This window comes from Styela clava, chromosome 8 (assembly GCF_964204865.1).
Source record: "Styela clava chromosome 8, kaStyClav1.hap1.2, whole genome shotgun sequence".
Taxonomy (NCBI): Eukaryota; Metazoa; Chordata; class Ascidiacea; order Stolidobranchia; family Styelidae; genus Styela; species Styela clava.
Genome location: NC_135257.1, coordinates 13750202 through 13774369, shown reverse-complemented (window position 1 = coordinate 13774369; position 24168 = coordinate 13750202). Strand labels below are relative to the sequence as shown.

Genomic DNA, 24168 nt, shown 5'->3' with positions numbered 1-24168 from the left:
TTTGCATGCCTCCATAGGTTGTTCTTCTATTGCAAACACTCATGGAGTACTCTAATTGTATTTCTTGCAATCACACTGTCACTTATATTTCGCCAGACTTCTGATATCTCCCCGTCTACTACAGTTGTCCTGTGAATAAATAATGGGAAATTGAAGTTAGACGAATAGTTGAAAGTTTTGCTCTATGTCGACTTAATTTCTTGATTGATATTCTTACTATTTTTGCTATTGCCTCTTGTGCTACAGGAATCTCACAATGCTTATACAGATTTGTCCACAACATTCACATCTGAAGAAAGAGAGGAGATTTATTAATTTTCGTCAAGAATATTTAAAGCAGTCTATATGATTTAAAATGGAAAAGTTAATAAATCCAATATCTCATGTTAAGTGTAAAAAATGTTTTACTGAATTTGGTATATAAACCAACTAATGAAGGGGTTTAGTCCAAAAATTACAGGCATTCGTGGCTTCATATACTTGAGATATCATACTATACAATATAGACCGGAATGGGTGAAATGTTAGGTGAACTTGTTAACCCTTTGAATCAATACGCAAATAAAAGTGATTGAGCAATAGTATGTTACAGCAATACGTAAATATCCCCATTGGTTAGAAAAATCTAAATGGAGGTACATGAACTATTTGAAACCATAAGGGGTAAGTAAATATGCAATTTCGGCAAATGGGCAACTACGTACCGTACTGATTTAATAACTTTGTAGTATTTGAAAAAGCTGGCTTTCCCACATGCACCTAACAGTGCGATGCCCGGGTGTGATATACAACAATAGTATTTACCTTACCTTTTTCCGATTTTTTTTTAACTCAACTTTCCAAAATATCATTAAAATCGACAACAACTGTCAAAGCAGGCACGAACACCATTCGTGCTATGCCTTGAAAACAGCACACATCCGCTCGTTCTCGTCTCGTAAAGTATGTGCATTGGAGCGTGTTATCGAATACGATCTTCGGCCAAAAATGCCGGAGTTGCGCATCATGTAGTTTAATGTCATTGATGCCACGGAGCTTTGGTGGCGGCTCCTTTTTTTTAATTCAAATTCAATATCGATTTGCGCATGCGCATTCTGTCATTCAGAACCGCGTGTGTGTCGTAACTATCTCACGTTTTCTTAAAACCTCGGCGTCCGGCGTTTCCTGCTTATTCGACGTCATTTTCTGTTCGACTTCAGTATACGGCAGCACCACAAGTTCGCAAAATGGAGCAGGCCGACAGCAAATATCTACCAGAATTGATGGCGGAGAAAGACAACATCGACTCATCATACATCCATGCTTTGAGACTGATGAAGGAAGGTACTGAAACCCTTTTCCAGTTTTGCTGTTTTATGATATGTGATTTGTCAAATTTAAAAATTGCGTACCGGTAACAAACAGGCAAATGTGATTAATATTTTATACCTGCATAGGCCTAATGGTACCGATAATATCAGTGTTTAATAAGTTGATATGTAATTAAATATGTGGTTATTGCAGTATTGATATTAGTGTATCACAGTCAGACAGTAGACTAAATCCTTCATTCACTTTGCAAACACATGAACTATATATCACTTTGTAAGATTATTTCAGTATTTAATATGTGGGCAATTAAAGTTAACCTTATTCTGTTATTTGTTTAAATCTGGAATTACTGTTCTGATCTTTTTTACAATTTCAAAAATCAGTAGGGTGGTGTAGCCAGTCTGCGGACGATTTCATTCAAACCTTTATAAAACAAACCAATATTTCTAACCCGTTAATTTTTTCGCCGTAGGTGCATTGGCATTTATTCCACACGCTAAACCTCTAATTAACTTCATACGGCCAGGGGTTAAAGCTATACAGACCACCAAAGTATGACACTCGGAAGACGTATTTGCGACCGAACGACCAGTGTGCGACCACGGATTTCAAGCCTTGAAAATCGTTTCTGCTGTGTCGAGACTAGAGCATACGCAACCATGCATGAAAAAATTGGGCTTCTAATTGCATTTCTGACCATCATATATTTTAATAACATGGTTATTTCAAACAAAACTCGTCAAATTATATACAAAGCATCGCACCACAGCAATCAAACAAACAAAAACACGGTGGTCGCAAATTGGTCGACAAAGATGTTATCGACGTATTGGAAATGCGCACCCCCCTATTCCCCATCCTTTAGATGTAGAAACGCGAAAATTAAAAGATGGGTAAAAGAAACACAACTCTACCTTATCTCTTATATTTGTATAGATTTTCAAGTTTTTTTAATGTGACAATGGGTAGTTGGCGAGATGAAAAAATGGTCCGTATTTTTTCTTCGGTCGGGTTTTCGGTCGTAACTTTTTTGTTTGTGGCCGCATTTTAGTGTAATTTCATAGAGCTACGAGGGAAAAGTGGACGATAACGTGTGAGAAATATCGTCGCGGTTCGTTAATTTTTTTGGCAATAATCAGATCGATGAAGTTGATTGCCGCAAATAGGTCGTGGCGCAAAGTGGGTAAGCCACCTTATGTCACAGTTCTCCCATTCTACTGTTCTAATAGGAATTATACAAAATGCGCTTTTTTCTCTCCTAACTTAATACTTACCAGTTTTTATGAAGTTTGTTCAATCAGACCATTGTTGAATAATCCCCACAACGAACTACTGCCAAACTAAAATGTACAATTCCAGCGTTGATTTACGACGATCTTCCGGCGGCCTCGATGACTGTTGCCAGAATCCTGAAATAGATCCAATATTGCATAGATGTGACGCACATCGAAAGATTAGTGATTGATATGTGTTCTTTTTTTCATATTCATTTAAGTTTTTATAAAAAATAAGTTAATTCGCGTACGTTTACGAAATGCTACACATTGATTCAAGACACTGGTAGTATGATTTTAGCATGAGTCTGTCAACGCGCATATATTATCGCTTGAAAGTCGACATTTTCCCTCGCAGCGATTTCTCTCGTTTTGCGTTGCACTAAGAGCGGTAAATGTCTTACGAGTAAAGGAATATTAAATGATAATTAATTGTTCATCAAGTAAGGTTGGATTGAAAAACGCTTAATCAGTTAAATTGCCACGTATGCGTGGACTTGCGTAGTTGGGAAGGTCGTTGCCGACCAGGGGTTATGTGAAGTTCGGAGACTTTCTCGTACATAATTAATTGGAAAGCAGATAACTTATTCAAAAAGAGTTTGTAAACTTTGTTGCATTAGGTTTTATTCACGATATCTTTTTGTTCCAAATTTTTTTCGATTACCTTCAAGAATAGCCGAGATACATTCTGTTGTTTATCAGTCTGACATTCTTGCGGTCACAGATTTTGAGTCGGCCTAATACAATCCTCATGGAAAAAAGAGTCGGCCTAATACAATCCTCATGGAAAAAATTGGTCTATCTGTCGATTCTAAAATGTCGATATCTCTGTTATTTCTTGACAATGTTTTACAAACTTGGTATTGTTTTCCTATTTTCACTTGGATCTATCCACTGGCACAATTTTTATTCAAATCGGATGAACTTTAATTTTTTTGTAACATACCTATATTCTAAGAATAAGGCCTCCATTAAAAGACATCAATTATAACAGTGGGTGCAAACTCCTTTTTCACGAGACTGTGTGGGCCTTGATTAACGACCATATCGATGCAAACCGACACGGCACAACAAACTTAAAAAAATATATTTTAAAAACCTCACCATTGAATTCCTCAGAAAAAAATAATCCGATTTACAGAAGAAAAAATGAAAACAGTTTCTAACTTTTGAAAATGTCTAACGATATTGTTTATAGAAATTGAGAGAATAAAGAATCCATTAAAATCACAATCCAAAGATTCAGCCAAAACGTTGATAGATGTCGATACTGGGAATATGCAAAAAGTTGAAATAGACATAAAAGTTCCTACTGAGAAACATCCACGAGTAAGTTTTGTGTTATTTATTCTTTATAACAAAATACTTTGATAATCAATGACAATATATATTTAGATAAATTTTGTTGGTCGATTGATTGGACCAGGTGGATCCACAATGAAAGGAATTCAAGAAGTCACAGGAACAAAGATTGCTGTGCTTGGCAAGGGTTCTGTTCGTGAAAGAGATCGTAAAAAAGTAATATTGCCACATTTAACAAATGTTGTTTATGATGTAGATAAGAGGGATGGTTTTTTATAAGAGGAACGCCTTATGTAATAACATTTTTCGGGTCTCGTGTAGTTCCGTACCTAACATACTTCTAGTGGATGTAGCATAATAATAAGCAAATTTTTCACACGTCAATCCTAACCCACACCTGACTATGCCATCCAAAAATTAGGTCACTACGACGTTACAATCACGTCATAGAGCTTGCCAAAGTATACCTACGATCGCCCGGAATGGCATCTGCGCTGCTAATAAAGAACTCACTAACAGCAGCGATCTCTCTCCTATCGGGATTGTTGCGACGGCAAAACGAGAGGAGTAGCTTGCTCCATTTCGGGTCATCGTCTGTGCGTCTTGGATGACAGTTCATATAGTGTGAAGGGCTCTATTATGTCACTGTGATGTAGTGGTAACATAGCTTTCGGATGACGCAGTCAGATGCGGGTCAGGATTAACATGTACAAAAGTTGTTATGCTACGCCAACTAGAAGTGCTTTAGGTACGAAACTACACTCTAAGACCCCATTATTCTTCTATATCTGTACAAATAAAAATTGGGAATGCAGAAAAAAATATAAACATTGTATTGGTTAATTTTCAAGTTCTGCGTAGTTGAGTGAAACCTATATTTTGTTATGAGTAGACATAGGAATGCTCAATGTCAAACTAGTAAATGAAACTTTTCTCGAATTATTCCAAAAATAATATATTATTTTATATTTATAATTATAAAAAACTTAAATGTATTTGAACATTCCTGACTGCATGTATACTTTCTATTAAAAATTGCATTCGTACTATACAGGCCGAGGAGTTGCATGCACAGAACGATCCAAAATATGCTCATCTAGCCTATCCTCTTCATGTACACATCAGTGCTTATGCACCTCTACCACAGGTAGGTTCATTGAAATAACAAGGCTCAAAATCTAACGTATACACAGTAAATGAATTTCCTATCTTTAGGCATATATCAGCATTGGACGTGCATGTGCTGAAATTCAGAAATTACTTGTAATCGATGAACAGGCTGAAGGGCAACAATATGAAGGTGGTCAAGGCATGAATACTGGAATGCGTTCGGGAAGAGGTGCTGGAGGAATGGGAAAGTATGTTCAAAATCAGTGTTTTTGTTGCTCGAGCACAAGAGTCCAGAATAGAACTCTTCTATGATCAATATATTTCATATCTTCACAGCTCTGGTGGTTTCCGTGGTGGACGAGGCGGTACGAGAGGGGGTGGACCAAGAGGCGGTGCTAGAGGAAGTGGCATGAGAGGTGGTGGTGCTTCGAGAGGTGCTACAGGTTCTCGTGGAGGTATGGGAGGTGGTCAACGTGGCTCTGCCAGAGGTAAGTTTCGATTTGTGCTGTAATTGTTATTTTACTTATAATCGTATGTCAAAAATCGTAACTGTTGTTATTAAGGTGCATCAAGAGGACGTGGTGCTGGTCGAGGGCAGAGTCAAGCATATGCTCAACTGAGTCAAGTAGCGGATGCATACACCGATGACTATGTGAGTTTAAAAGTTATTCGTTCTGGTTCGATGTTCAATATTAGACTTTTGTTGCATCGATAGTGCTACTATTTTCTGGTATTAGTTTTGATGAATACCGAAACAGCTTTAGCAGGCAAGTTCGACAGAAGCATTGGACTGCGAAAAGTAATCAATCATTATACTCAACTCGTAGACAATTAGTAGCAAGTGATAAGCTTAAAATATTTTAGTTTGTCTCTTGTCAGTCGTGGGAAGTTTGTGAAAGTATGATAAGTACAATGAGTACGAGTTAGTGGTGGTGAGGAATGTTTGGCGTTTGTTTCAGTAAGGAAGGTGTAGTTTAGCTTAGAATTTTGGCTTCTGTGGGATTAGCAAAATTCTTTACAGGGCCGAGATGAAAGTAGATCAGAAAGGAGAAACAAACACCGCCATACAAAGCAAGAGGTTGGTGTATAATTGAATAACTATTTAAAATTCATCATATTGGACCTATTCATTGCTTATGACAAATGCTACAGACTAAAATAAACTTTTTCCATGTCTACAGGGATATGATTCAAGCTATGGTGCTGTTTCCGCCGTGACTGCAAGTGCATATGACACGACTGGTTATGAAGAATACGATGCCACATATGATGCAAGCTATGATGCTGCCGCTTATGGGGCAGAAGCTGTGGCGTATGGTGACGGGTAAGATAGCATTTTTTTTGACTTGGGGAAGTGATTAAAAATATTTTGTTTAATTTAATTCAAAATATGTAAGAGACTTTGAAGGTTAAAACTGACAGGTTTATTCCAAATAAAAAATAGGTTTATGTTTACAATTCTTGTATTTCATGTGTTTTGTCATTTTCCTGCTTTTCCTTCATAGGTATGAAGCAGAGACTGGTTATGAGGATTACGGTTATGGAACCGAATCATTTGGTAAGATAAGATATGTTCATTTTGTGTTTTATGGCCTATCATTTTTTCTATATTTTTACATCGTCACCACAAACTGAACTATTTAACATACTGTGGGGAAGTTTTCACATAAAACAAAATGCACTTAATTGGGGGTGCACGCCTTGTATAACTGCCAAGGCCTCTACTTTACAAATGTTTTCCATTACGTCGAAAAATTGAAAATGATGTAAAGCTTTATCGATACCCAATGAATTGTCACAAATCGAAAAAACAAGTTGATTTATTAGGAAAAATAATTCATGCTTTCTCCCGCTTTTTGGCAAATAATTTTGATAATGATGTTGAAAGTTTCGACTTTTTATTAGAGTGATTTTCTGTTGTGCAAAATATTCCAATCCTTGACTGATGACAGCATTAATAATGCTTGCCTTATGAATTTAATTCTGTGCAATGTAACTGATGGGTGAGCCGACTTACGCAAAAATAAAAGCATTACTGCTCTAAAATATCACAGCAATCTGTGGACATAAAATGTGTTCAATATTTCGAATTCGAAAATAATAATTTTGAATGTATTTAGTGAACTATTCGGTATTGGCCACCATTTAATTGATGGTAGCCACAACACATCCATCCCCATTCGTAACAATATGTTGCGAATGGCATTGAAATTACTTTTCTCATTATCCACATAGCTCAGTAACAGATCATATACATTGTTTTCATTATATTTCAGATGCCTATGGAAATGGTAGTTCCATGGTTCCTTCTGTGAAACCTTCGTTCGGCGGAGGCCAAGGGTTCAGAGGAAAGATGCGTGGTGGTATGAGAGGTCGTCAGAAGCCGTATTAGTTGCTCCATCTTCATATGATGAACTCTTTCCTGGTTAGTTTTCATTGTACTGAAAACGCAAGAAATAACCATAACCTACAAAACGAAAAACAATCCTAAAATAACTTCAAATTACCTGATGTGAGGTTTAAAAAATGACATAATGATTGAAGAATTAAAATCCATAAAAGCTACACAACAAACTTTAAAAATAGCATATAATCTAATCTGAAAGAACAAGTAGTCTTCATAACAGTTTGCCTTCTAATATCCCACCGGTATCAAGTTTTCAATCTCAGTGTTTCATATTTTTTTCTCACTATTAAATTTTTGTAGGCTTCCGGCTTGACACCTAACTTATCAAATTAATTGTACAAACTGCAACATTTTAATACCATGAATTTGTGAAAAGCATATGGGTAATAATGTTAAGATTGAACTGCCATGCTTTTATTATTTTGTCAATCTGTATTGTGTAAGTTCTACTTTTTTATCCGTTCACAATAAAATAAACAACATAACAAAAAATGCCAAATGACTGTCTCCGTTTTTAAGTAAAGCCATTGGTCGCGATTCGAAGGGCTTATTGTGATTGAATATCCCCGTTTGATAATGCCAAGTAATTGCCCCAATATCAACGACAATCTATTTAATATTATATAAATAGAAACTTTACTAACGGAAAAATTGATAAAATCATGCAGGTAAATTTTTTATACAATGCTGGATTAATTGTACAATTTGTTCTTTCAGGTGTACGAACCTAATTTTATTATCTGTATAGTCTTGTTATAAACTGCAAATGTTATAAATTTAGTTGAGGGGAAAATTACTGATAAGTAAAATAAATGCTAACAGATGAAAGAAAGTAGCTGGACACAAGACTTGGTATTTCACCTCGTTAAATGACTTTTGTCAAATACCAAGTTTCTATCCTCCAGCTACTTTTTCCAGTAATTATAAAACCTGACCAGTCCGCGAATGAGTTTAAATATAAGTTCGGTGCATGATTTTTGACGCTCTGCTCAACAAATTAACGTGTACTTCCTCTACTAAGTATATAATAAACGAGTTCAACATGCTGAATCTGGTTAGCAAAGTCAAAAAATATGTATCAATGCTTCTAAAAATAAGAAGCCCAACTGAAGAATCAACATAAAAGTAGATGCAAAACAACTGAAAATAGGGAGTGATTCTTTGTTAAAATCTAATCTTCAAACAAGAACATGAAAGCCTCCAGGATTTAAAGAAAAAATCGTGACACTTTAGTGTTAATATAAAGGTAATGTACAGCAATTTAAAATTCACATTTTATACCTGCACGAGTAATAAGTAGACAAATTTGGATTCATTCTTTCGCTTGAAAATGTTTTAAACAATTCTCCTGTTTTAATAAAGTATATCCCTGTAAAGTATTGCCTAATTTTGGGTCCATAATGAAAACGTTTCATGATCGATTTTGCATTCAGTTCAATCTACTACATTAACTTTCTTATGTCCATGTAGCCTATTTATCAAATGTTAGCATAATTATGTTTCAATAGTACTTTACCAGGACCAGACAGAAAATGTGTGTTATCTTATTTTTATACCCATGCTCTGGCAGTGTCTTTAAATCAAAAAATCAGTATCGAAAGTGAATCTTCATGTGCGTTATCTTGCCGTGAATATGTGCATTTTTATTATTAATAGCATATTGTAATCAAGCATTTGTTCAGTGAACTTCCGGAATAGTTGTCAGCTAAAGAAAATATAGAAAAGAAATTTTTGATGAAATTTATTTCAAGAATGAGTAAACTTTATTGTTGGTTAGTTTCAGTTCTAAAAGGTTCAATCAATTTTAAAAGCAGATAATAGAAAATTCAAACATCTTGCTAATTAAAATCTGATGAAACTAAATGATAACTCGTAGAAAACCAATTAGAAAAAAAGTTTTACAACACTCCATATATAAATGAATTGTAGGGTAAATCTGACCTTCAATATGCACATCTCCAGTGGTCAACCACTATTCTACCATTAATATAATGCCAAGCTTTTATTGGTTGTAATATGTAGCGATAAAATTGTTAAATTATTTTCTATTTGAAGCTAAAGGTGTGGTTTAATTTGGTTTGTATCACATTCAATTAAGTTGTAAATTATCAGCAAAATATGAACTTTGTATCACTTCAGATCAAAGAATCTTTTTTCATTGTATTTCTAAAGTGACCAACACTTGATATAATATATCTAACATGAAGGATGACTATTAAAAAAAAGTTATTGTACTTACTATTACGTTGTTTTAATAAACTTATATTCTGTGCTTATGCTTGTTCTTGATTTTAGGATGGATTGTTGCTAATGAATGGATGTGCTAATCTTGCAGATGTGAATACTGTTGGTGAGTTTCAATTACGTTATAAGCTGAATAGCTTATGAAATTAATCTCCTGTTAACATAAATTGTATGATTGTATCTTAATTAAAGTTCTTGATGAATTTTTTCGTGCATAAAGCAAAAGTTCACGTTCATGAAATGTTTAAGGATATAGTTTTCTCATCTCCATTGAAACAAAAACATGTACGGTGTCAGAAACAATACTGTTTTTTTATTATCAATTGTGTTATTTTTTTTGAATGTGTTAACCTCTTAAGTTAATGCTAATGTTCCATATAATGATGATGTTTTTGACTTGCCCTATCTGAATAATAATGATAGATTAAGTCGAAGAAGCTCTGATGTATGTAGCTTTGCAATAGATCAATTTTTTTACTTAGTTTATGAAAATTGGCCCATTCCTAATTTCAATCTTATTTACAGGCCATGAATGCAACAATGGATTTTGAAGATTCTACTATGAGCATGAGGTATATATTCTTTATGGTTGATGAGTGTGATAGAGTTTTCAAAAGGGGAAATTTCAGATTTAAACTGTAACAGTTAACGGGTTCGGGCAGAAAGTGTGGGTCCTTAAAAAGAGTCTTGAGACTGTTCTAAAAGTGTTTCAATGTTTCAACATTTCAAAATAGAGGGTTCCGACCTGCAGCTCCGGACACCCCAAACCCTGGGTATGCCCCTGACCAAATTATCTACAAAACTCAGGACATATAGTAAATAATACTCAATTTTTCAGAATATTCATAATACCTTTAGGAAATCATGCTGTATTGCTGCTTCTTATAAAGCAATGATGATATAAATGACTTGCCCTATCTGATTTAATTATGATAGAATAAGTCTATCTGAGCTTCCAGTGTAATATACCAGAACCATATTCCAATCTAACTCACAAGTATAGATCGCGTATTGGGCCAATGCTGGCTTACACCTTGAGCAAGTTTCCTTCATGTACACTACAATATCATGTTAGCATACGACCTGTTAGTATTTTGTTCAAAATATCCTGGTTTTTATATCACATTATTTTTACAGGCTGAACCTATTTGCTTAAAGAAAGGTATATGGTGAGTTTATGTACTGAATTTCTTACTGTAATTAATTTTGATATTTCAATTTGCCCGATGATGTGTGAGTAGTGGACTGAAAGTTACTTGAAGGTAACTTATATTGTGGAAAAAAAGGGAAACAATCTGAGGGAATTATCAATAGTTTCTTTGATTGGTTGCAATGTTTCGTTTTGTTCAAACAAATTTTGTCTCTTTTCAGATCTATGGAAATCATTCCAAAGTGTGTCAAAGCAAAGCAAAGGAATAACTATCTGCGAGGTATTTATCAATTTAAAAATATGATAATGGGCTGGTTTGTCTACATAACTTTAGGACGGATAAAAATAATATTTGTGTTTTTGCTTTGTTTTTCATTATTCAAATGTTTTAGAATTCTTCAGGGAAATCATGCTGTTACTTACAAAGCTATGATGACATAAATGACTTGCCCTATCTGATTTAATTATGATAGAATAAGTCTTTCTGAGCCTTCACTATATTAGTTTGGGACCTTTTTCTATCGATGTAGTTCACAAGTATAGATCACGTATTGGGCCAATGCTTACCTTGAGTAAGTTTCCTTCATGTACTCAACAGTATCATGTTAGCTTACGACCTCATAGTATTTTGTTCAAAAAAATTTCATTATCATTTACAGGCTGATCCTTTATGCAGAATGAAAGGTATATGGTGAGTTTATGTACTGAATTGTTTACTGTAATTAAATTTCGATGTTTCAATTTGCCTGATGATGTGTGAGTATTGGACTGAAAGTTACTTGAAGGTAACTTATATTGTGGAAAAAAAGGGAAACAATCTGAGGGAATTATCAATAGTTTATTCGATTAATTGCAATGTTCGTTATGTTCAAACAAATTTTGACTTGTTTCAGATCTATGGGAAGCATTCAAGTGTGTCAAAGCAAAGGAATACTTATCCGGAGGTATTTATTTATCAATTTCAAAAATATGGCAATGAGATATATGGGCTGGTTCGTCTAGATCAGTGGTCGGCAACCTTTTTTAACCGTCGGACTGGTATATCTTGATCAAAATTTTGGCGGACCACCTTTATACAAATGAACTAAGCTTATGTAATAAAGCACACACGTTTGAAAATTTACGATCACAATATATTTAAAATCAAAGGTGATGCTATTTAATGCGAGATCTTCTATTTGTTTGCTGGCCATTAACAGTTTCCAATTTGGAGATATTGTCGACAGTGATACACGTAACGTGTTTCCTACATCTAGCCACGTGTTTCCTACATCTAGCCTACTTCGATATTTCGTTTTGTAGTTGCCAATATTGAAAACCCGGCCTCGAATAAAAAAGATGTTGTGAAAGGTAACAATGGCTGAATGATGTATCTATATCTCTGTAATGCTTGATGTTCGTTTAGCAATAACTGATGCGTTGTGTTTGTCTGGTTTTCTCTGTTGGGTGCTGTTTTTAGTCGCAGGGTTTGTGGTTAGATTGTAGAGGTGTTATTAGGCCCTTTTCAGTTTTTGTGTCACCTTTCTGCGAACCGGTACTGGGCCGCGGCCTGGTGGTTGCCGACCACTGGTCTAGATAACTAAGAACAGATAAAAATAAAACTAGTGTTTATTTTTTAGATGTTCATTTAGAATACTCTGGGAAATCATGGTGTTACTTACAAAGCCATGATGATATAAATGACTTGCCCTATCTGATTTTATTATGATAGAATAAGTCTATCTGAGCATTCAGCGTATTATTTTGGAACCTTTTTCTAAAGTAATTCACAAATATAGATCAAATATTGAGCTAAGTTGTACCTTAAGCATTTTATTCTTGGTTAGCTCATCAATTAAACTTTCTTTACATAGGGGAGCATCAGTACTACCACTCTTGGATGATTCAGAATTATTGAGTAAGGTAGTTGTCTTCATTTTATTTTAGAATGCATCAAAAGTATTTAAAACTGATTCAGGCAGATAGAATTGTGTCTTTCTTGGCCACGCTTTGATGATAGTAAATGACTTGCCCTATCTGATTTAAATATGATAGATTAAGTCTTTCTGAGCAATGAGTTTATTGGTTTGGTTGTATCTCGATATACTATTTCCATAAATTACAAGCTAGCAGTAATTGGATGATGTGTGATATATTATTTGTTCATGTCAAATCTAATCCAATTAAACTGTTTTGACAGGAGTGGCAAGATGTTGTGAAGAAAAATAGTTCCTTGGGAAAAGTGAGGAAACTTAATATGTTTACAGAGTACACAACTAGTTTATACATATTTTCTCAACTGCTTTAATGTTTGTAAGATCTAAATTTTTGGAAGACTGTTAAACCTTCATTTTTGAAATTGCTAGTGACAAAAAGTATTAAAACCTGGAATTAATAAAATATGGAACCATTGCCCGATGATGTGTGAGTAGTGGACTGAAAGTTGCTTGAAAGTAACTTATATTGTGGAAAAAAAGGGAAACAATCTGAGGGAATTTGGTTTCATTTAAAGTTATATCAACTAGCATTTAACCATCAGTACTGTTGGTGTGTGTCTGAATAGCATTTATGGCATTATACAGTGAACTTCGGGATTGCCTTCTAACAACTGAATGCAGTAATCCAGCTCAATATCTGCATAAGACATGTGGATGACACATTATCGTAAGTATTTATATCTCTGCATGAAATTTTTTGACAATTTACACAAATGTAATGTACATTGTTTCAGTATCCAATTACATTGCGTAATTGATGATTGGTAAAATAAGTCCAATACAGCCCAATCATTTTTGCAAATGTCTGTCCTATATCTTCCATGCCGACATGACCGCTTGGTTAGTATCTGTGCCACTGGGTTGTATTTGCCCTGGTATGACCCAATGATACAGATTTTAACCAAAATAGTCTAGGTGTCATTTCTTTGTGTAGTAAGTGATACCATATAGATGTCGGCAATATTGATGTCTTCCAGTTTTTCAATACAAGCATGAGACTTAGCCTGTCGTAGGTACAGTGTTGTCGAGTAATCACAGTGCTGTGTATAGCAGGCTAACAGTTTTTAGATTGGTCTATGGGTATCTTGTGTGAATATTTATTATCCGCATACGAATTCCGAAGTTGTAATCATTTAACATTGGTTTCTGTGTAATCCGTCAAATTAGCGTAAAATTTGATTTCATAGTTGACACAATTTCTGTATTAAATGCTTGCCTTCTGTCAATTTGATCACGCTGTACGTTACCAATTTATTCAATTCTTTTTAGATTTGTATATATCAGTGTTAAAGGACTTTTGTTTTTACACTGTGCAAGGTATTTCCTTACTAAAATTATATTCATGTTTCATGCAGCCATTTTGCTATCTTGTTCCTGTACAAGATTGACTTGCTTTTTGTGCGTATTGTGCAATTAGCTTGGTCTTGGCTTTATACATGGCTGCTATAGAATATCAGCTTTTCATAGTTCTGCCTTGCTAGAATATGTCAACTCAGGGCGGTCTCCAATAAAGCTAACAATATTATTTGAATATGTAGTATTGTATTTGCATGTTTTCTACTATTTTGACTTTGTTCAATAATCAGATCATTGCTTTATTCTTAGTTTCAATATTTTAAACAGTCTCCTCATTTCTACGTTTACCAGATTCAAATGCTTGAATTCTCTCAATTTTAAGTGATTTGTTATAATTTTGGATAATGTAACATTTCTCCTGGTTGCACAAATGAAACGTCAGTTTGTGGAATAGTGAGGATATACTGTAGAAATAGACTAATTAGAATAATTGCTAATGTTTTTTGGTGTTCAAGATATTTTTGAAACTAAGCTAATGTATATTGTAAATAGTAACAATATATATGTACATACATGCTAATTGCCATTTATTACTATTTCACTACTACAGTCTTCCATCAGATGTGACCAAGATGCTGCTGTATGAAGGATTGATACCAACTTGATGAATGGTAAATAGAATGTTGTTTTGGATAATATTACTGTAATACTGCCATACATGATGATAATATAATTCCGCCAGTACGACATTTCATCAATCATATGGTGTGAATGATATATACTGAACCCGTTTCGCAAATTTTCTGATATGGCAGTACTTAATCTTAGTTGAAATTGGGATGAAAACATCACTTGTAAGCCATAATATATAGTGAACACTAACTTTAATTCAATATAATTCAATATATAATTCAATCTTAAAAGACTTTTGTGCTAATTAATTTTCTTTTATCTAAGCCGTTGCAACCACTCTCCCATATCTAGTCCTCTTTATGTAACAGATGTTCCATGAAAAATGGCAACTTGTTCATTTAACAACTTGCGCGTTAATAAGCAGTGAAGATCTTAAAGCAGAATTAAAGTTTTAACTTTAGTTGCTAAAGTTCTAATCTATTGGGAATTCAGTTACCAGAATGGAATGCTTTTTGAAGTATTATATGTATTTAGTACATTTTACGTCTCACTGTTGTTTGGTTAACTGTCTATGAGAAAATATTAGATTAATTTTTATATGTTTTTCTGTTTAGGTATAGATCTGAAAAACTGGAAGAAGTAACCAAAGATGGTCGTTTGTAGTGTTCCAACTGGTAAGTACTAAGTAGCATAGATGATAGTCGATAGCAAAAAACACAATGCCATTAATGATGATAAATATAATTCCGCCAGTAAGACATTCCATAAATTATGGTGTGAATGATATATACTGAACCCGTTTCGCAAAATTTACTGAGATGGCTATTCTGTTTTTTTTTGTCAGTATTAAAACCTAATTACTTCTTCATGACTGTTCTGCATTACTTTCAATCTTGATACATTACGTAATGTTTCAGGATTCACTGGAATTTCAAATACCTACCGTAAAGTTCCTGAAAGAGGCTTTGCATTGTATATTTGAAATCGCAGTGCTTCAAACTTTCTTATTTAAAGCTTTTTTTGACTGGATTATAAGTCATTCAAGATCACAATTTTAATTGCAGAGGGGGGTGTAAATATTCCCCAGTTTCCAAATTTTTTATATTCCTATCAAATATTTTTTCAGCTTCAGGAAAGAATTCTACTCGTCTTTCTTCGATGCTTCTTATTGTGATGACACTTTGTGCAGGTATGTGTAAGTGTAATGTTTTTATAGTATTAAAAATATCAACTAAGCATCAATAAAGCCATCAATGATGATAATATAATTCCGCCAGTAAGACATTCCATCACATATGGTTTGCATGATATATACTGAACCCGTTTCGCAAAATTACTGAGATGGCAATTCCTGCATTTTTTGTAAAGATTATTTTATACATACTGTGACAACATCACAAAAACTGGAATGTTATTCATCAACTCATGGATCTCAAATGGTTTTTCAGCTACCCTCAAAATAACTTCTGGCTCATTTAATGATTTTAGATGTACTTTATTATCAGTCTTTTTAGACACATATTTATATTTCTTGCTTTGTCACGTTTTAGTCTTATAAGAGAATTTTTTTTGTTCCAACTTTCAGTCGGGATCGTCAATTGACTCGTCATAGATGCTGGTAGTGTTTCCACATATTAAGAGCAGGTAAAAGTTTTTTTAATTCTGAATAATAATAAAAAAATTAAAAAGCCATCAATGACGATAATATAATTCCGCCAGTAAGACATTCCATCACATATGGTGTGGATGATATATACTGAACCCGTTTCGCAAAATCACTGAGATGGCAATTCCTTAATTTTCTTTGACGATATTTCGGTAAAGCTTTTTTTAATTTAAAGTCGGTAACTTTCAACTAGCTTGGTGCGATTTGCTAATGGTGCGATTTGCTAATGTTATGTTAAATTTAATCTGAATACATGACAAAAAATGGAATCAAAAATACCCAAATGTAATTTGTCTACTGATGAATTTCTTCAATGGTTTCAACTATCATTTGTCACAAAAACTTTACTGGCTCGTTTATGGATTTTAGACTTTATTCATTATTGGTCTTTCTAGACCACTGGTTCTCAACCTGTGGGCCATGGGCCTCAAATCTGTATAAAATTGCTAGAGTCGTTGATAAATTTAGTTAAATTCGATTGTAGGAGGAACGAATTCCATCTTACGTGGTGCGTATGATATATACTGAACCCGTTTCACAAAATCACTGAGATCGCAATTCCTAAATTTTTTTTTGTCAGGTCTCCTGTAAAGCCTTTTCAAAATTTAAAGTCTGTTAACTTCGAACACCTCTTTTTAACTTTATTGTTAACATGATTGTCCTACTTCTGTATACCTGTTTTGCATCACTTTCTATCTTGATACATCACAGTACAAGTTATATTATATAATGAGGCAAGATTCCGAGAATTGGGCTAGCATTGAAATTTCAAATACCTACTGTAAAGTTTTTAAAGAGGCTTTGCATTGTTTATTTGAAATTGTAAGGCTTTGAACTTGCTTATTTAAAACTTTTTTTGACTAGAATGTAGTTCATTTTAGGTCACAATTTTAATTGCAGAGGGGGGTATGTAAATATCCCCCAGTTTTCAAATTTTTTATATTTATATCAAATATTTTTTCAGCTTCAGGAAAGAATGTTCGTCTACTCGTCTTCGATTGTGATGTCACTTTAGGCAGGTGTGTGTAATGTTTTTTTATAGTATGAAATATATCATTAAGCATCAAAAAAGCCATCAGCCGTCGATGATGATAATATAATTCCGCCAGTAAGACATTCCATCAAATATGGTGTGAATGATATATACTGAACCCGTTTCGCAAAATTACTGAGATGGCAATTTCTGCATTTTTTTGTCGAGATACCTGATAGGCTTTTTTAACTAGTTTGGTGCGATTTGCTAATGTTATTTTAAATATAATGTGATAACATGACAAAAACTGGAACCAAAATTACTGTAATTCATCAACTGATGATTCTCTCATATGGTTTTTCATGTACCATTAGTCAAAATAGTTTTACTGGCTCATTTATTGATTTCAGGCGTACTTAATTGTCGTCCTTTCTGAATCTAGATGCATATTTACATTATTTCCTTTGCCTTGTTTTAGTCTCGTCAGGAATTTTTTTTTTTACATTTCAGTGAGGATGGTCAGTTGACTCGTCATAGATGCTGGTGATTCCACTTGTTAAGGCAGGTAAATTTTTTTTAAATAATGGGTAATAATAAGAAAGCACAAAGCCATCAATGATGATAATATAATTCCGCCAGTAAGACATTCCATCACATATGGTGTGACTGATATATACTGAACCCGTTTCGCAAAATTACTGAGATGGCAGTCCCTGCATTTTCTTTGTCAAGTCCCCTGTAAAGGCTTTTTAATCGAAAATACCCAGTGCAATTCATCTACTGTTGAATCTCTTGATTATTTTTCAGCTAAGAATACTTGAAATAGTTTACTGGCTCATTCAATAATTTTGGATGTACTTTATATTATCGGTCTTTTTAGACACTTATTTACATTACTTACTTCAACATGTTTCAGGATCAGGATTTTTTTTTGTTCCAACTTTCAGTGAGGATTGTCAGTTGACTCGTCATAGATGCTGGTGATGTTTCCACTTATTAGGAGCAGGTAAAAGTTTTTTAAATTATGAATATTGATAAAAAAAGGGAATTTTTTAAAATTATGAAATATGAATAATATTATAATAAAAGCACAAAGCCATCAATGATGATAATATAATTCCGCCAGTAAGACATTCCATCACATATGGTGTGAATGATATACACTGAACCCGTTTCGCAAAATTACTGAGATGGCAATTCCTGCATTTCTTTTGTCAAGTCTGCTGTAAAGCCTTTTTAATTTAAAATCTGTTTGTTAACTTTGAACATTTCTTTTTATCTTGGTGTGATTTGATCGTGTTTGGTTGAATATAATTTGACGTGTCAAACTTTGAATTGAAAATACCCAATGCAATTCATCTACTGGTTGAATCTCCGCGATGATTTTGCTACCATCGTTATTCAAAATAGTTTACCGACTCATTTAATGATTCTAGACTTGCTCCATTTTCGCTTTTTCTTGACGCATATCTACATTTTTTTTTGCCATGTTTCAGGATCAGGATTTTTCATCTCTAACTTGCGGTGATGATTTGTCCGTTGACTTGTCATAAATGACCTTGATGTTTTCACTTATTAAGAGAAGGTAAATTTTTTAAAATTATGAATAAAATATTAAAAAAAGCGCAAAGCCGTCAATGATGATAATATAATTCCGCCAGTAAGACATCCCATCACATATGGTGTGTATGATATATACTGAACCCGTTTCACTAAATTACTGAGATGGCTGTTTGGTATTTTGTTTGTTGAGGCTATTGATTTCTATTTGAAGCCTTAGGAGGAAGCTAAAATGAAGATGTGATAACATAAAGCACCAGTTGATTCTGTTAGGGATAAGGTTTTTGTATTGTTCGATGTGTTTTAGCTCGAACATACCATTTTTTGATATTGAAAAAGAAATTGTTTGTTGATTCACAAGTTTAATTGCCAAAATAGGATTTTAGGAGTCATCGCTCCAGTGCTAAAACTTAATTGGGTATTTTATTTTTCAGCATTGTTCTGAAGTAAAAGCCGTCAGACGAATCATAGTTATCATTTATTGCAGGTAAATTGTCATAATATGAACTGAAAAGTTAAAAGCCATCAATGATGATATATATAATTCCGCCAGTAAGACATTCCATCACATATGGTGTGAATGATATATACTGAACCCGTTTCGCAAAATTTACTGAGATGGCAATTTTGTCTAAATGTGGCTTCTTCATTTTGTTAAGCATCTGATTGAAATGTCGTGATATGAAAGTTATTTGAAAAAATTACTTTTTTTCGACTTTTGATGAAGCAAGATATCTCGTCACTGCCTCAATAATAAATCTTATGTATCTAATGAAATCCTCACACTTTTTAGATGCATCTTCGTATTCTACAACAATGAATAAACGCAGATCGCTTCCTATAATAAGATGTGTTTAAATTGTGTTACTTTTTTGTTGGGTATGTACAGTGCCTTGGAAGTCCCGATATGGATGACAGTATCTAATGTATACCCACAGACCTTTGTGGTTTGGAGGTTATGAGCGCGGTTCAAAGGTTCGTAGTGGTAAATTAGCTACAGGTTTCCCAAACAAATGTCCGCGATCGTTATGACTGCACAGGGGGTGCGCAGAGATATAAAAAGAGTCTGAACAGTGAACATCTCGGAGAACATACAAATAGATCATAATCTTATCGAATTGCCGTTAGTTAGCCTGCCAGTATATTAATGTATTGATTCAGGCGAGTTATCTTGTCTCGTTTAGGCACAGAATTTGATACGACATGGGATGTCGGCCCGTCAAAAATAAGATTCCCAAACAGAGGTCCGCGGCCCAAAAAGTTTGGGAAACCGGTGTAGCCGATAGACAATAAGTTGACTTTGACAAAGTGGGCCTTCATCAGATGTGGCTGTGACAACTTGCTTTGGAGGGAAATTCAGTGATTGTTTCCGTTCGACCTCGTGGTAGTGACAGGCGGAATCCTTATTTACGACCTCGGCCCGAGTGTTTTACGAATATATTGCAGAAAATCCGTATTCACGCATCACTTCAAGTAAAAGCGTATACGTATGATGCTATTGCTCAAGTAAAACTGACACACTGGCATAACGACACCAGAAAGATAGGCTGTGCAGTGGCGTAGCAAGACTCTCGTGATCCCCCCCCACCCCCCGCAAAAATATTGCATGGAAATGACCCCAAAAACTCTCGGACATAAGCTAAAACAACGCTCTTTTATTTCGTCAAAAAGCATAACATGTCGCTATTAAAAGGCAATGGTAACAATAATGTAACATAAAATTTGCCGTTTATCTTGGTTACTTTAATTTTTTTCATTAGTGCTTCCTCTTCAGCCCTTTTTTTACGTTTCTGTGCGCCACTGAGAGGTCTTGCTTTCGACATCATTCTGACAGCCTTCGTAATTTTGCCGGTGCGATCAAACCACAAGACGTCGAAAATCGATGACTCCCTGGCATTGTTACGTAACAAAACGCAGAAGCAGAACTAACATCAACGTTAGATGTGCATTACTGGTTTTGCAATGCATTTTTTGGTTTTGCGGCTTACATTTCTAAATTATAACCGCTTGGGCCCCTTTGCGCTGTGGGCCCTCCCGCGGGGGTGGATTCTACGCCACTGGGCTGTTGTTTATTGCTCTTACATCTATTGCACGGCATTTCGAAATCGTATTAGTTAAACAATTCCAAACTGGCTGATATTGATCAGTAGGCTACTTGTCGTCAATTTGGATATTTAAAATGTTAGATGCGCACTTAAAAATTGAACAAATTTGCGACATGTATTATTTACGATTGCTTTTTTCGTCTTCTTTGACTGGCTTTCCATGCCGACAAGAATGCAACGCTCATGGAGTCTTTCATATCTTCTAAGTAGTGGCAAACTGCCCGGTTTGACCCGAATCTAACGAAGTAAAACTGAAATGCTGACAAACCGAAATATACAAAAATGACGCATACATCGATTAAGAACAATGCTGTAACATCCCAGTGTCGTTTTATAACGCAAACCAGGCACAAGTTGTGAAGTGGGAGGTCGCATCTGAAATGCGAAAAGTATGTTAGATCTAACATTCTTGTCATCCTCCAGACGGCCGAGCCCGAAAAACTGAACTTACGTGAATGACTTTGTCGAAAATGTTGGCGCAAACGACTGACTGAAAATAATCCACAGCACAATGAATATCACGAATGATAACACCAGTCTCATAATGCACATGGTCATGTAGGAACGTATTAGGAAATCTCCCGTAAAGTTGTCTTTATGCGTGAATTGACGCCAGATTCCCTTTTGAAGAGGTACAATACCTCTTCGATCTCCGTCGGCAGCTGGCGTTGAAGTCAACGATTGGACGGACATTATGTAGGAATAATATTCGAGAGATGCAAAATTTTCGTAGCAAAGCATTGAAAACAGTTGTCTGTCTTTCATTGAACCACAAATGCGGTTATATGCTTCCTGAACCTAAAATATATAAGAAACAAAAAATTCAGATTCGAAATTACGTGAAAGAGTACCAGTCACGTGGTTCTGGGGTATAGTAATTATGTTTTTGATTCGATTCTCACTTTTCAACTGGTTGTAGTTCAGTTGGAATTATCTATATTACTATTATGAGTAGTGACTCACGTTGGTGTCGAGCGTCTTTTGTTCCTTTTCTTCTTCTTTTATATCACTATTGACGGCGACATCAATGACTTCATTCAAAGTAAGTTCTCTGTTAAATATGTCCATCGTTCCAGCATTTTTAGTCGAATCGTTTTCATTCTCTTGTGTAGTTGACATTCCTTGGTGCTCTTGTTTGTATCGAGGCTTAAATTTTCCCCACCCATCTAAATAGTTTCCTTCCTTATCATATGGCAACCTGCATTGAGGTGATAAATGATCATACCATAAAACTCTTGGAAGCTTTACAAAAAAATCCCTTGTAATCGTTTTTATTTGAGGGGGATTGGACCTGAAATGCTGTATTAATTTAACACCAAGCATCGAAACTTCTAGCCTGACTCCGATCGAACAGGTTATCGTCACAGGACAGCTTTATTGTTAAAAAGACGCTTCGTGTTATTTGAGTCAACCTTGTTATGCCATTTCATAATATGATTTTATGTTTGAAAATTTAACACTGTGGTGAGTTGTATACTACCAGCAATACAGTTTTTGCGATACCAGATCCAAGTTATTTATCCCTTTATTCAACTCACTTCCGATATATTCCAGCTGGAATATTTCTCAAATTCTCATAGACTTCTTTCAAGAAAGATTTTACAAAAAGTAGATGCCCAATCAGACGTGCTCCGACTCTATGGTGCCACCATACCGATGGTATTGCAAAGAGTAATGCCTAAAATATAATTGAAAAGACATCACTTCACTGATAACATTAGTTTGTATATAAAACAAAACTCACTGTATTTCTGGGATTTTCATGAGGTTTAGAGTGAAAATTCAAATGACACTCACGTGTGACAAGAAGCTCGATTATTATAATCGCTCCCGGAATTATTTTTTGTATAGAGAGTATTTTGAATTGTATCGCATTTAGTTGAATTTAATGAAAATAACGTAGATGTGCAAAAACAAACTTAACTTACTTGCAATAAAAGGGAATATGATAAGCACTGAACGAAGGAATTCACCGGATTTGGATTATCTATCAATAACTCCTCCCGGGCTCTGTCTTCTCGAGTCAGACATTTTCGATACTGAGCAGTATTTTCGTCTCCATATTCAGTGGTCACACGTGAAGAGTACCAACAGTGACTATTTGCATACTTCATAAAACTTGTCCCTAATTTTGTCGTGTTATCAACGGGAAAGCATGATATGTTCTCGTCTGCATATTGAAAGTATATATGGCTCACATGTACCTTCACGAACATTATTTTATAGCTTACAATTACAACTCTCCCAAACAGGTTTATTTTGGATACTAGTCAGTATTATTAGAGAATATTGGTGGGTTCATTACACAAAATGTGCGAAACTCATAGAAAGTTGAATTTTTGGGTCTTTCCCATTACTGTAACAAAATCCACAAATAATACGTGCAATATAATATTATATACTTTGGCTGGCAAACAATTTTTAGACATTTGTACCTGAGATTTCCAACGCTTTTGAAAGCACAGCTAAAACAAGAATGAGATAAACTCCGATAAAATGAAGTAGCCTGTCGGCAGCAAGCTCGGTGACAATCTCCTTTTCGTGTTTTTGGAAAGCAAATTCAAGACCTTCCAAAATTTCATTTAAAACATTCATTATCTCTATGTATTTATTTCTAAAAACGCAATTCCGAGTAAAATATTAGCGGGTCTTATACTAAAACAAAGACCTTCGATGTGAAAAAGCTGTAGCCTATCCATGAAATGCAAAAATACACTTCTCTGGTACTTCTGCTTTGCGCTCTACAACATGAATCACGCTGACTGTTATACGTTTAGACTTTAACTGTCGCTGTTGTGCGTACGCCGTTCCATCTGAGTGAGCTCCCATTATATACTGTACAATAAAATCAAGTTTCTTCCCATTCATAGGGCAAACCGGAATTGTTGACCGTATCACGTTTAAATGTAGGGCCGTATTTAAATGGCTTAGAAACTAAGAGAGAGACAGAACTCGACTTGTTTCTCGTGTATAAGCTATGCCGTAATCTAGCAAAACAAATTGTGTTTAATTTTCTGTTTTGGGGTTTGGATGCGTGGAAGGCTATTTGTGCAAATTGTCTATCGTTAGCGGGCGTGAAACCTTAGTAATGTGGCTCTCTACTTTTATGGCTCGTGGCCCCCTTTTGGGGGATATCAGCACTCATTGACTCCCTGTTTGAG

General features: G+C 34.8%; 2 protein-coding genes across 5 annotated transcripts in view; one reads left to right on the top strand and one right to left on the bottom strand.

Moving 5' to 3' along the window:
• LOC120346273 (uncharacterized) overlaps positions 1–23751 on the bottom strand; it is a 198745-nt gene extending 174994 nt beyond the window's left edge. Inside the window, exons 1-6 of one of the 3 annotated variants that reach the window (XR_013477621.1) lie at positions 23443–23751; positions 22936–23177; positions 22546–22685; positions 21971–22205; positions 21459–21805; positions 20618–21382 (exon numbers count right to left, since the gene is read on the bottom strand). Coding sequence is in view for 2 of the 3 variants with exons in the window: in XM_078115312.1 (XP_077971438.1) it covers positions 21130–21382; positions 21459–21805; positions 21971–22205; positions 22546–22685; positions 22936–23177; positions 23443–23602 (1377 nt within the window). In the remaining variant the exon portion in view is untranslated. Of the gene's footprint in view, positions 1–20566; positions 21383–21458; positions 21806–21970; positions 22206–22545; positions 22686–22935; positions 23178–23442 lie in introns of those variants that run through there. The other 2 variants (XM_078115312.1, XM_078115313.1) reach the window with 2 other exon arrangements.
• On the top strand, positions 1105–19749 carry LOC120345439 (uncharacterized). 2 transcript variants are annotated; one of them, XR_013477547.1, is made up of 29 exons: positions 1105–1323; positions 3784–3914; positions 3981–4103; positions 4942–5034; positions 5103–5245; positions 5334–5485; positions 5561–5649; positions 6179–6321; positions 6503–6555; positions 7274–7422; positions 9700–9754; positions 10174–10220; positions 10786–10817; positions 11020–11078; positions 11458–11489; positions 11692–11742; positions 12652–12700; positions 12978–13019; positions 13360–13441; positions 14044–14091; positions 14681–14741; positions 15318–15377; positions 15830–15892; positions 16289–16347; positions 17334–17388; positions 17853–17903; positions 18259–18348; positions 18839–18927; positions 19337–19749. XR_013477547.1 is itself a non-coding variant. In XM_039414891.2 (10 exons), exons 1-10 carry the CDS (start codon positions 1227–1229, stop codon positions 7387–7389), a joined length of 1140 nt encoding a protein of 379 aa, XP_039270825.1. In that variant the 5' UTR covers positions 1105–1226; the 3' UTR covers positions 7390–7903. The 2 variants fall into 2 exon arrangements, 1 of the variants encoding a protein (XP_039270825.1); XM_039414891.2 differs by lacking the exons at positions 9700–9754; positions 10174–10220; positions 10786–10817; ... (14 more) ...; positions 18839–18927; positions 19337–19749 and having other exon boundaries at positions 7274–7903.
• Positions 23752–24168: the final 417 nt, after the last annotated feature.

Coding starts and splice junctions, on each gene's coding strand:
- LOC120345439 (XM_039414891.2), top strand. CDS start 1,227: ATGGAGCAGGCCGACAGCAAATATCTACCAGAATTGATGGCGGAGAAA. Junction 5,486..5,560: donor TCAACGTGGCTCTGCCAGAG/GTAAGTTTCGAT, acceptor GTTGTTATTAAG/GTGCATCAAGAGGACGTGGT. Junction 6,556..7,273: donor TTATGGAACCGAATCATTTG/GTAAGATAAGAT, acceptor ATTATATTTCAG/ATGCCTATGGAAATGGTAGT.